General features: G+C 41.2%; 1 protein-coding gene across 1 annotated transcript in view; it reads left to right on the forward strand.

Annotated features, from left to right (window-relative positions):
• The window catches only part of LOC117379153 (ephrin type-A receptor 7-like), a 167296-nt gene that overhangs the window by 134683 nt on the left and 19573 nt on the right, over positions 1-13040 (forward strand). Inside the window, 2 exon segments of the mRNA XM_033975881.2 lie at positions 9894-10019; positions 10888-11073. Of these exon segments, the coding sequence (XP_033831772.1) occupies positions 9894-10019; positions 10888-11073 (312 nt within the window).

Genomic DNA, 13040 nt, shown 5'->3' on the forward strand with positions numbered 1-13040 from the left:
GAGAAGGAAAGAGGAGGAGGAGGAGAATGAGAAGACGGGGATGAGATGAGAGAACTAGGGGAAGGGGAGAGGGGAGGAGGAGGAGAGAGGGGAGAGATGAGTAGGAGGAGCAGAACGAGGACAAGAAGTGGAAAAGAGAGGGAGAAGAGAAGAAACAAAAAGTAGATAGAGGGATGAGCAGGAGGGGAAAGTCTTGTGAGCCTAATCTCCCAGCATGCCCCTCTTCTCTCTGGAGGTGCTGTAGATCTGTGTGTTCCTGATGAATTATGAGCTGCTCTGGAGCCACTGGGACTGAACCAAACAAAGACTCTGCACAACCCCCCGTAGGACGAGGCCTGAAACTGTAGGACTATTCTCTCTGTAGGACTAAACTGTAGGCCTATCCTCTCTGTAGGACTAAACTGTAGGCCTATCCTCTCTGTAGGACTAAACTGTAGACCTATCCGCTCTGCAGGACTAAACTGTAGGCCTATTCACTCTGTAGGACTAAACTGTAGGACTATCCTCTCTGTAGGACTAAAGAGCAGGCATATCCTCTCTGTAGGACTAAACTGTAGGACTATCCTCTCTGTAGGACTAAACTGTAGGACTATCCTCTCTGTAGGACTAAACTGTAGACCTATTCACTCTGTAGAACTAAGGAGTAGGCCTATCCTCTCTGTAGGACTAAACTGTAGGACTATCCTCTCTGTAGAACTAAGGAGTAGGCCTATCCTCTCTGTAGGACTAAACTGTAGGACTATCCTCTCTGTAGGACTAAAGAGTAGGCCTATCCTCTCTGTAGGACTAAAGAGTAGGCCTATCCTCTCTGTAGGACTAAACTAGGTCTATTCACTCAGTTTTTCAGATACTGAGGACTGGGCCTGTTCATTCCTGTGTCTGTTACCAAATTTGCGTCAGCCATGCTAGCTGTTAGCTTGACCTTATTTTCATTATTTTAATCACCAGAAACAGTTGTAATGTTATCTGTCAGCTGTGTTCTTAGTTTTGCCTTAATTTAAGTTAAATAGAGTTCATAAAGAAAGTTTTGGAGCGTTTATTTTTAGATAACGACACAAATAAATATGGCTATCAATATTTATTTCATGAACAAGACAACAAAAATGACAAAAAAATTATAATAATTGACCTTTTTCTCCTTAGTTTGAGGTTATTCTTGCATATCCAATCTAATTTTTATCTGTATATTTATTTATTTAAAACAACAACAACAAAACACTTTAAACCAACAAGGACCCACAATAATGAAACATGAAAAAAAATAAATAAAATAAACAGTTAAATTCTGTGCACAAGTCGCCTTCATCTACATGTCAAAGCAACAATAAAGCAGCTAATGTTTCAAGCCTAATTTAATCTTGAAAGGCCCTCAGGCAAAATCCACTAGGAAACCTCTTAACCCCGTAGCCTTTTAGCCGTATGCTAGGTTGCCGTTAGCGTGTGACCTACAAACCCACTCAGGTTCATCTGCATTTTTCATTACACCTTCGCCCCGGTTTGATCTCATGCAACAAGGAAACAAAGACCTGGCTCCTACAGGGATAAGGCATGTGGTACGCTAAAGTGCACGTTAGCAATGTTAGCGTGGAGAGAGCTAGCTTAGCGTGTGGCACAGATCTGGTCGTGTGTGGGCATTTGTGGTGATTTTGTGTAATCGTTGTGACAGGGGGAGCAGTTAACCCGGGTCTAATCACGGCTAACACATTGAAGCGTGAGGTTTTAGTGACTTAAACATGTCAGAGGAGTTAGCTTAGCACGCTTCAGTAGAACAGATGCTAATGTCCTCACGAATGCGGAGAGTGGGTTAGCAGGAGCAGGACTGAGGCTTAGCCAAAGTGTCACATGTGGGATTGAGTTTAAATGTGTCATGAGAGAGGACAAAGACAATCCAATTGAAACAAAAGGATTCATTTTTTTAAAACCGGAGTGAAGTAATTTAATCCGGGACACATGCCATGTTTGTACTAGAGATGGGCCTTAGGTTATACATGGATTTATATTGGTCTAGTAGTAGTGTAATAGCCTAAAATTTTGTATTTATTTATTTAAGATTGACAACGTGCTATTTTGAACTTCCCAGAAAAAAGCTAGCATTAGCATATACATGTACAAAATGTAGCCTAGCAATTAAATACTACGAAAAATAATTAATATAATATACAGTTTTACATTTTATTAATTTCAAAGAGGTCTCTCATCAAATGTTTATATTTGTCAGTATTTATTTTAAATTCAAATACATTAATTAAATATGAAATTGTTGACTAAATAGTAAATTTGGCTGATTAATTTATTTTAAAAAAAAGTAAGAAATTTTCAGAAATATGTACACAAAATCATGACGTAATATACAGCAGTAACTAAAACATTTTGATTCACTTATTTATTTGTTCATTCGTTCATTTTGTTCATGTGACATAGTGCCACATAACACCTTTAGGCTTGTATGTGACTTTTCAAAATATGAAGCATGAAGCTGCAATCAAACAAGCTTTTTCCCATAATGCATTGTACCAAAATATCACAAAGGTTTGTTCAGAGTTTGTTCTCAGTGCAACATGGCAATTTTCTCTTGGATGTTGATTATCATAACCAGTGTTGGGAAGTAACTGAATACATGTACTGAAAATACTTGTTCTGAATACTCATTTGAAGTACCTGTATTCTGGTGCCGTTACTTTTTCAATTGGTGGTATTCAGAATATACTTACTTTACTAAATTAAAGGAATACATGGTGGTACTTTAGCTGCAATTTTGGCTTTGAACTGCACAGTATTAGTGAGAAAAATGGAAACACAGCTCTTACAGTGTGAATGTGTGTGTCTGTGTGTGTGTCGGGGTGCGTCTGTGTGTGTGTGTCTGTGTGCCTGTGTCCATATGCATGTGTGTGCGTGTCTGCGTTAGTGTCTGTATGTATGTGTGTGTATCTGTGTGTATGTGCCAGTGTGTGTGTGTTTGTGTGTTAGCATGCGTGTGTGTCTGCATGTATGTGCGTCTGTGTATGCGTGTGTGTGTGTCTACGTGTGGGTGTGTGAGTGTTTGTGTGTGTGTCTATATGCTTGTGTGTGTGTCTGTGTATGTGCCTGCGTGTGTTTGTGTTGTTTGTATGCGTGTGTGTATGCATGTGTGTGTATGTATGTATGTGTGCGTGTGTCTGTATGCGTGTGTGTTTGTCTGTGTGTATGTGCCTGCGTGTGTGTTTCTGTGTGCGTCTGTGTGCATTTGTTTGTGTGTGTTGTGTGTGTGTATTACACTATAACAGGGGTCACCAACCCTGTGCCCGCGGGCGCCATGTCGCTCCCAAGCCCCATGAGTCGCCCACAGACCGGTTCTAAAAATAGCACATCTCACTAATGAGCTGCATCTAAAATTTAATTTTATTCTGTTGCTATTTTTTTTTTTTTTTTTTTATCACCCTTTCATTTATTTAGATTTAAAAATGACAATATCTTAAACATATGTTCATTATATGTGAAGTTTAGATAAGTTAAGGTGAACTTTGACCTACTCACTTCAAAGGTCAGTATTGTGCGCGTGACAAAACCAGTGCTCCGCTCGTGAGCGCTGTGAGGATGCGCTGAATGTTTCTTACTCCAAAACATTTTAGAAAATAAAGAGATCACTTTCACAACGATTTAAGACTGTAAAAGAAACCTGCGCTTATCTCATCTGTGGAGCGACTGTGGTGACGGCAAAGCGGCACAATGTGGAGGGACACGTCACTACGTCTCACAAAGCTCCACACTAACTACCCACGGGGACGCGCACTCCCCACGGGGACGCGCACTCCCCACGGAGACGCGCACTCCCCACGGAGACGCGCACTCCCCACGGGGACGCGCACTCCCCACGGAGACGCGCACTCCCCACGGAGACGCGCACTCCCCACGGAGACGCGCACTCCCCACTGGGACGCGCACTCCCCACGGAGACGCACACTATGGGCAGAACAAGCCCAGAGCTAAACGCAGCTTTGGGTAAACAACAGGCTATAAAAAATATGTAATCTTATTTTTCTTTAACATTACATAATTGATAACTTTATGAAACATGGTGCAATGTATATTATTTATGTTTTGTTAAAAAGGTTTGTCAGTGGATAGTGAAAATGGGACACTTTTCCTATGAGATGTAGTGATGTAAGTGTCATCTGGAAATTTAACAATTACTAAGATTAGTAAAGTTAAAGTGCTGAATACTGATATCTGTTTCCCTCCTTGCTCATTGTTGATAATTATTTTGAGAAATCATTAATGTGATCAGTGTCTTTTAACATGATCAGTGTGTTCACATAGATGATTATCATTTATCATTATTAATAATGTATAACTAAAGGCAAACTGAGAAAATTTGTTATTTCAGAAGAGCGTCTCAAACTGGTCGCCCTTCGTATGACTCAGTGCCCATAAAGTAGCTCTCAGGTTAAAAAAGGTTGGTGACCCCTGCACTATAATATAATGCAACTCATGTAAAAGTATTTAGAGTATTCAGAACACAGTACTCTGATTGGTCCATGTAACAGAATAAGTTACAAAACGCATTTAAATGTGAGTATTCAGTATTGTGTAACTAAATATGTTTTCACAGTATTCCTCCATCACTGGCTTTAACTAAACACAACACATTACCTCCTCCATTCCCAGTGGTCATTTCTGTTTCCTCTTTGACAAAACTCCTCTTCGATCCTCCACTTAGCTTCAGCCTTAAATAGAAGCCATTTTCTTACTCATATAATCTCACATACATATCCACACATCCACAGACCCAGAGCCGCGAGAGGCCGCCGCAGACCGATCGATACCCCGTTATGAGGCTCCTCTCTAGGCTAGCCGCTCGATCCGCAGCCTTAATCACATCTCGCTCTCTCTAAGGCTTCCAGCGCATTTTCCTGGAAGCGCGGAGCCGATGCGCGATTACGGAGGTCAGGCTGGAGTAATTGAAAGTATAGCCGCCGCTCGTGGTTATTATGGGCTGTCGGAGAGTTTATTTGGCGGTCGTTAGCGCATTGGGCAGTTTATAAAGACAAACAAGGGGAGATATTGAGAGCTGAGGAGGGGCTTGTTCACATGAAGTCACAGTCGGCCCATAACATAGAAATGACAGCTAGCGTTAGCGGCGTTGCTAATGGGGTGGTGTGTTGTAGTGGACACGTGTATGTATTTGACAGGAGTTTAAAACATGGTGGAGGATTTGTGGGATTACCACAATTTTCTGAAAAGATGCAGATTATTGAAATATGAAAGAAAGAAAGCTTTCTTTTTTTTAATTAATTTATTTATGTTTTGATGGGAATGTATAATAACAGCATTACAAGAGCATCATAAACTGGGAAATATCAGTTTGGCTTAAAGGTCCTGTATCACACAGACTGACTCTTGTAAGCTTTAAATCATGTTCTAATGCTGTTTCCTCCTCAAAAACAGACCTGGAGTTGTGTTTTGTTTCATTCTCACATGTTTGAGTAACACTTTATTATTAGTCTGTTACATCTCCAAACCTCAAAATGCCCTGTTCCACCTTCTGATGTCATAAAGTGGTAGTTTTCAAGTTAACAGCTCTTTTTACCTTTAGTTCAGTAGAGATTGGTAATTCCAGAGCTGACATCATCCAAATGATTCTAGTGAAGGTGTTTGGAGTTTAAAAACACAGTGGAGCACTTCCTGTATTACCACATGACATCACAAGGTGGAACAGAGTGTTTTCAGCCTAAATATGCAGGGTTTGCACGTTAAATGTGTGAATAAAATAACACAACTCCAGGTCTGTTTGTGATGAGGAAACATTAGAACATAGATCAGACAATATTACAGACTAATTTTGACCTCAAGAGCTGCTTATACAGTAGATCTGTACTGGGGCCAGACACTCTGCTCAAATTCATGGGAAAAAATCAGGTACAGGTCCTTTAAGTTTTAAGGTTTGTTGAATGGTAAAAAGAAACCCTTGAATGAACTGAACTCGTCTTCTTAACATAATTCTCGGGATGAACCATCCTGTATATATAAATGGACATAGCTAACACACTAGCCACTGCATTCTAAATAGGAAGTGAGCGTGGAGCATTTTGGTCTAAAATGTTCATCTTAACTCGCTCTACATGATCCTAGTTATTTTATTTTGCTATTGCATCTGTAAATCAAGATATGAAGATTAATAACAGACAAATTAGGCACCTTCTTTCCCCGAGGTCACTACCACTAGTGTTAGCAACAGATTTGATTGACAACATTGCTAAGCAGGAAGGGATGTTGCCTTCAACAGCCTTGCTCCGGATTGGCTCTTTGGTTGCTATGATACTTGCAGTTGGAATTCTGAATATGAAACTTGTTTCCAAATTGGTCCCTATAACTGCTCTAGCCTCGATGAGCTTCATTTGACTGGAGCCGAATGCTGTGCGTGACGTCACACTCACTTAGTCCACTTCTTTATACAGTCTGTGGTAATACTCGGGATGAACTGAATCCGTCTCCTAAACAAACATAATACTCAGGATGCATCTTAACCAGTGTCTCAGACTTCCGTTGAATCCAACCACAATGGGGCCTGGCGTTTCTGCATTCTGCTCCTGTATCCGTGTCTTGTTTTGTGTTGTCGACCTTGCAAACTCCAGAGAACCGGATCAAAGCGGAAAACCGGCGAATCGAAGGCACGTTCCCAAAGCGCTAGCCTCATCACAGAGCTCTTTTTCTGGGATGTTTTTTGTGTCCGTGCCCCTATCTTCACAACACACGCGCACACATGCTAACGAAGACGTGAACAATACCAGCGCAAAGAGAAAAGACGCTGAGGCTAAGAATGTAAACACACAGGACTCTCGGGGTTACGGCGAGAATGGGGGAAGTGTAACTTTTTAAGTGAGAGGATTTGAAATCTTAATCCAAACTTAATCTGATCTTGTATTATGTTGATTCTAAGCATTATGTCCCTGCAGGGCTGCCGCAGAAAAGTCACGAATGGAGCCAGAGCTATTCATCAATTTAGCTTTCTGTTTTTTATATGCAACATTTTGACATCTTTTTCCAATTCAAAAGATATATTTTGTTTTAAATTGTTAATCACTATGGCAATGGTCCTAATAATTCTGAAACCCATGAATAGACACATTGGTCTTTTTAGTGGCAAGCAGTCGTTTTTGATATTCAGTTTTTCTTAGAAGTAAAAGACTTTTTGATTTTGTTTTTCCCAAATTGTCTGCATTATGTAGCCATACGTAGAATGTTTCACAGTATGGCATTAAATCTGTCTGCTTTGCATTTATTCCATTTCTGGTGTTTTTATTGCTCAGAAACACCTTTACAAACCAGGGCCACCACTGCACAGATCTGACTTGTTACTTGGACTACTGGCACCACCAACTGCTCGTCTCCATGGAGATAGACGTGTTTAATCTGCCATACCGTGGAACATTCCAGGCACTGAAATAACAATAGGTTTCTCTCATTTGGCATCACAACTGGACTGAAGGTCAGAGGTCAGAATCCTCAGGTGCAGTTTGCTGTATAACTGTCAGACTGCAGATGTGTTGACCTGGTTTAAGACGTTATTATGAAAGAAAATATGGATGTTAACCATAAAGTGGTGCCAAATCAACCCAAAACACACGATTGATGTCGAAAGGACTTTAAACCATGAGATTAAAGGCGCTGTACCTGTTTTTTATCATCTTAAAAACATAAAAAACAGAATTTGTTCATTTTAAACAGTTTGCAGTGGTCCAAAGTTATTCATTTACCTTATGCATTCTCAGCACGATGAGTTTATAAGCATCTTTCACAACCCTCAGAGACCAGAGCAGAGTTTTGCCTTTACTGTAAAGCTAACAACCACTAGCATGCAAACGCACAGTACCTGATTATCAGACAATACACTGGCTTATAGTTGGATGCAGACAGCACACGCAGACTTATTTTGACCTGCTCTGGATATTCTTCCCCAAACTGTGAATCTCCCATAGACTTACACAGGCCCCGCCCTCCATTTGAAATCATCGAATTGTAGAACGAGAACGCAGCTCGCCATCAGTGTAATGTAACAATAATAGACTGACATACAAACGCGTTTTCAGATCCATGTGGAGCAAACGTCCAGCCTCTGCTCAGACAGGAGCGTGTGATCTGGGGTGAACTCTATCGATTTTTGTGGAGCAGTGCACGGAGCCATTTTCTCACAACATTTGGGCCCAAAGCTCAAACATCCCTCAGGGGAAAAGCCACGAAAACCAAGAAAACTGCAATTTCTACACCCACTTTAGCCTCTACTCAAAACAATTCAGAGAGTCAAATACGTGTGATTGGGAGTATAGCAACGCTGCAGCGACAGTGGGTTTCTCATATTTCCATTGCTCTGTCTGTACAGTTTAAAATAATACGTTTGTTGGTAAAGTCTGATTGGATTTTTATAGTTCTTAAACCAGTACTATTCAGCAAGCTGGACTTTTCAGATCTTTAACCATGTTCTAGTCGTTTCTTCTCACTGAGCCTCTGAAGTTGTGTTTGGAGTGATTCATGTTTGAGTAATATTTAATCACTTATTTTTAAGCCACCATTTTGCCGATCTACCCCCGTTTTCACCTCCACCTGTACACGCCCACTATTAGGTACGCACTTCCTTCTCCAATTTTATTTTCTTAATAAGTAATACTCTTTAACGTACCTTTCCAAATGTGTCAGTGGTCCAGTGACAGAAATTTGGCCCGCTAAACTGAAGGGTGGTGGTACAATTCCATCTTCAGTTAGCATATTGCCATTGTTTCTTTGGGCAAGACATTTTCAGTTCCTTCTCACCAGTGTCTGTGTCCACTACGGTATGAGTGAAGTTTGTGAGTGTGAATCCCAGAAAATGAATGAAAATGAGCCCAGTACATGTTTAGTAATATGCACTGTCTCTATACCAAATAAAAGTGTCTTGCTCAAAGGCACTCGAGTAGACTGTATAACATTTCAGTATGGTCACATTTTTATATAGCGTTTTCCCACCTTATGTTGAGAGCAGGATTGGAACCACCAAACATCCTATCAGTGGACAAACACTCTGCCAACTGAGCCACTGACAACCTTCTCGCTAGTGGGCAAACATGTTGGAAGTTACTTTAATTCAAAAGTTGTGCCATATTTCTACTTCCTGTTTTCTTTTCTGCATACTACTTTTGCATAAATATACTTTTGTTTAACACGGTGACAAACCCCAAAATTCTGCAGCTGTTGTAGAAACACACCTCCTGAGCCGTGGAGTCTGAACGCCTCCAAAAACAATCCCAGAATTCTCCAGTGACCCATAGAATAAGCTGCAGATTGAGTTGACATGAACTGCTCTGCCCCATATTCCAATCATTATTTTTGTTTTGCCTGTTTCAAAGTTTTTATTTTTGTTGTTTTTATTTAAAGTAGACATACTGTGCAAAATCAACTTTTTTCTGAACTTTTAGCCATGTTCCAATGTCTCCCACGAAGTTGAATTTAGAGTGGTTCATGTTTGAATAATCTTCATTCACACCCACTGTGACGTACACGCCCGCTGTGACGTACACGCCCACTGTGACGTACACGCCCATTGTGACGTACACGCCCACTGTGACGTATACACTTCATTCTCTAGTTTTATTTTCTTAATTGGTGATACTTGTAGGACATCTGTCAATCAGTCAGATCCTCTCAGTCTTTAACACAGTTTAAGACCAGACTGAAAACCCACCTCTTCTCCCTGGCATTTAATACTACACAGGATATACACATGTTTTATTGTTCTGTTCCTTTATATCGTGTTATTTGTTTGGTTTTTGTTGACTTTTAGGTGAAGCTCTTTGATCAGCTCAAGTTTTTCAAATGTGCTGTAGAAATAAACTTGAACTGAAAAGAACTGCTCATTTTAAAAAGTATTTCTGTTTGTTTTGCAGTTAAGATTCCCACTCGTAGGACGTACATCGACCCAGAGACATGTGAGGACCTGATGCAGGCCGTTCACGCTTTCGCCAAAGAACTGGACAACTCCAGCATCAAGATCGAACGCATCGTGCACACAGGTGAGACGCTATACTGCCACACAGGTGAGAGGTGGTACTGCAGAGAAGAGCTAAACATTGTGGGATCTGAATGTGCCACAACTAAAATATACAGAAATATCCAGAGAGAACATATGCAGTATAATGAAATGGTTTATTGATACTTTGCAGTGACACCACCGCGAGGTTGTTCTACAAACATGTCTATGGTGGAATGTTAAGCAGTTACCTTGGTGATCCAATGTATACATTAGCAAACACTGTCAAAAAGGTTTTAAAATAGGGGAGATCAGATGAGGAGCAGCTAAAATGAAGACTGTTGAAATGCAGATTTTTGTTGTAATACAGTGAGTTCCAACATTTCTGCATTTACCTTATGGACGTTTCAAGTACAGTGTCAACAAAAGGAAAACTGCCTCTTGTCTCCATCTCCCCTGTGACATCATCACATTCGAGAATCTAAAAACCACCAATGGAGCTCAACAGTGACCCCCACCCTCTGGCTCCGGAAGTAACTTCATAGACCATAGACTTTCCAAAAAAAAAAAAAAAAAAAACTTTATAAAAATCTAAGGTATTAAAACATTTGACTGAATCTTGTGTTTTAAATGGCTACAGTTTTTCAGTGAATTTTTTAAGTGAATTGGAGCCAGAGTCGATGGAGCTGAAAGCATGTCCATGCTCACTTCCTATTTGGAACACAGCAACTAGCAGATTAGCTATGTCCATTTATATGTACAGTCTACAGTTAGCATGTAGCTGGTTAGCCTCCATGACCTTTGAACTATTAATATTTGAATTTTTTTAAATGTAAAATTTACGTTTTTAACTGATAGAACATGAATGCAACCTTGAGATTCACTTGACCCCCGCATGTCGCCCCCTGCAGGTGACTTTGGGGAGGTGTGCCGCGGCTGTCTGAAGCTTCCCAGTAAACGGGAGCTCCCTGTTGCTATAAAGACTGTGCGGGCGGGATGCTCGGAAAAACAGAGGAGGGCTTTTCTCTGCGAGGCCGGAATTCTCGGGCAGTTCGACCATTCCAACATCATCAGACTGGAGGGAGTCATCACCACGGGTAAGTCCACCGCGCCAAGAAAATGCTCCTAACTGCTTTAAATCAGCCCTGTTGTGCTTGGGTCTCTCTATAATTATAATCTCTGACACTCATGGATCATAATGTTATAATTTGCACATTTTAAATCACAATATTCATATAAAACGATCTAATATTCACTTTATTCTGGAAGTTGCTGTCGAGAGAGTCTTCGTCATTTACAGAAAGTTGCATTTTAGGACCGATATATTGTCCATCGCTTAATTTTCGTTGTGGATAAAAGAAACTTTAGGCTTAAGATTTTGAGACAACGCGCCATCTGTTCAGTGATCCTCATATAGACGACACGATGAATGCAAAATGCTAATAATTATACATAACAAACTTGTATATAGTGTCCTTTTTGAGAGACAGTTGGCTCCTCTCTGCTCTGTGAGTGGAGCAGCAGCAGATGTGTCGGGGCTGTAATTGGTCCTCCAGGCACAGCGGGGGCAGCGTCTCTCACTCTCTTCGCTTCACGTGAATCTAAAGTGGGTCTGTTCATATAATCTGAGGTGCCGTCTGCTCCGGTGCACCTGTGGTCGTCTGGCACGGGGCTAAACCGCCCACACCACAGACAAATCACTTCAGAACACCGCCAAGCCTCCACGCAACCGGACCCATGCAGAGCTAACCCCACACACAACCAGACCCACATGCAACAGGACCCGCATGCGACCGGATCCACACACCACTTGACCCACATGCAACTGGACCCACACTCAACCAGACTCAGATCACCACTGATTCTCCAACCCCCACTTCATAACCCGACCCACACGCAACCGGACCCACACATATTCAGACTCACTCACAATAGGACCCGCACACAACCGGACGTACATACAATCAGACAACTGGATGCAACTGGACCTACACGCAACTGGACCCACATGCTACCGGACCCACACACAACCAGACCCACATCACCACTGATTCTCGTCCCCCCACTTCACAACCTGACCCGCACACAATCAGACTTACTCACAACTGGACCCCCACGCAACTGGACCCACATGCAACCAGACCCACGCACAATCAGATCAACAGGCAACCGGACCCACACACAACTGACCCTCAACACAACCAAACCCATACATCCGCACGCAACCAGACCCACACATAACTGACCCTCCACGCAATCAGAGCCGCACACAACAGGACCCACACTCAACCGGACTCACACACAGCTGGACCCACACACAACAGGACTCACATCACAACCGATCCGCCTACTTTACACCACCGGGCCCAGCTCTCTGCACCTGCACAGCCTCTAATCAGGACTGGATCATTCCCACAGCTGTTCAGAGGTGGTAGAGGAGCCAAAAATGAACTAAAGTTAGAATAGCTCAATGCTTTTGTTTGGCAAATTAAAACTAATTAAAAACAAACTCAGCATTTATAAATCATTATTTGAATTCAAAAGTTTGTTTTATTAACCTTCTGATCACGTGTTGGAATAAGTTGACTAAATGAGCGAACATTTTCAACTTTTAATTAAACTAAAATTGAAACTACAAGGTTTTAAGACTAAAAATAAAGTATTTCTAGTGAAAAACAAAATTAAACTTGTCTATAAAAATGAACACTGCCCAAGTCCTCAAAGTGTCAGGCTAAAATATAAATTCAGAATACAAATATCGTGACATCAAACCCGGAAAACCTGGAAAATAATTGGCCAGTTTTCCAGACATGGAAAACACACGGACAATTAGAAAAAATCCCAAATATCCTGGAAAATATATATTCTGTTGTTGAAAATGTCTTTTTCCTTTGCTTTTCTGGATTCTTGGATATCAAACTGATGGAGACTGTTACTTTCATCATCACAGTAAAAATACAAGCTGTTTTTTTCTGAAATAAATTTGGTCTCAATCATTTAAAATTCACAAAAATGCAGGAAATTATACTTAATTTGTACAAAATTTCTTGGGGGAGGATGCCCA

This window comes from Periophthalmus magnuspinnatus, chromosome 11 (genome assembly GCF_009829125.3).
Source record: "Periophthalmus magnuspinnatus isolate fPerMag1 chromosome 11, fPerMag1.2.pri, whole genome shotgun sequence".
In the NCBI taxonomy this organism is placed as follows: domain Eukaryota; kingdom Metazoa; phylum Chordata; class Actinopteri; order Gobiiformes; family Gobiidae; genus Periophthalmus; species Periophthalmus magnuspinnatus.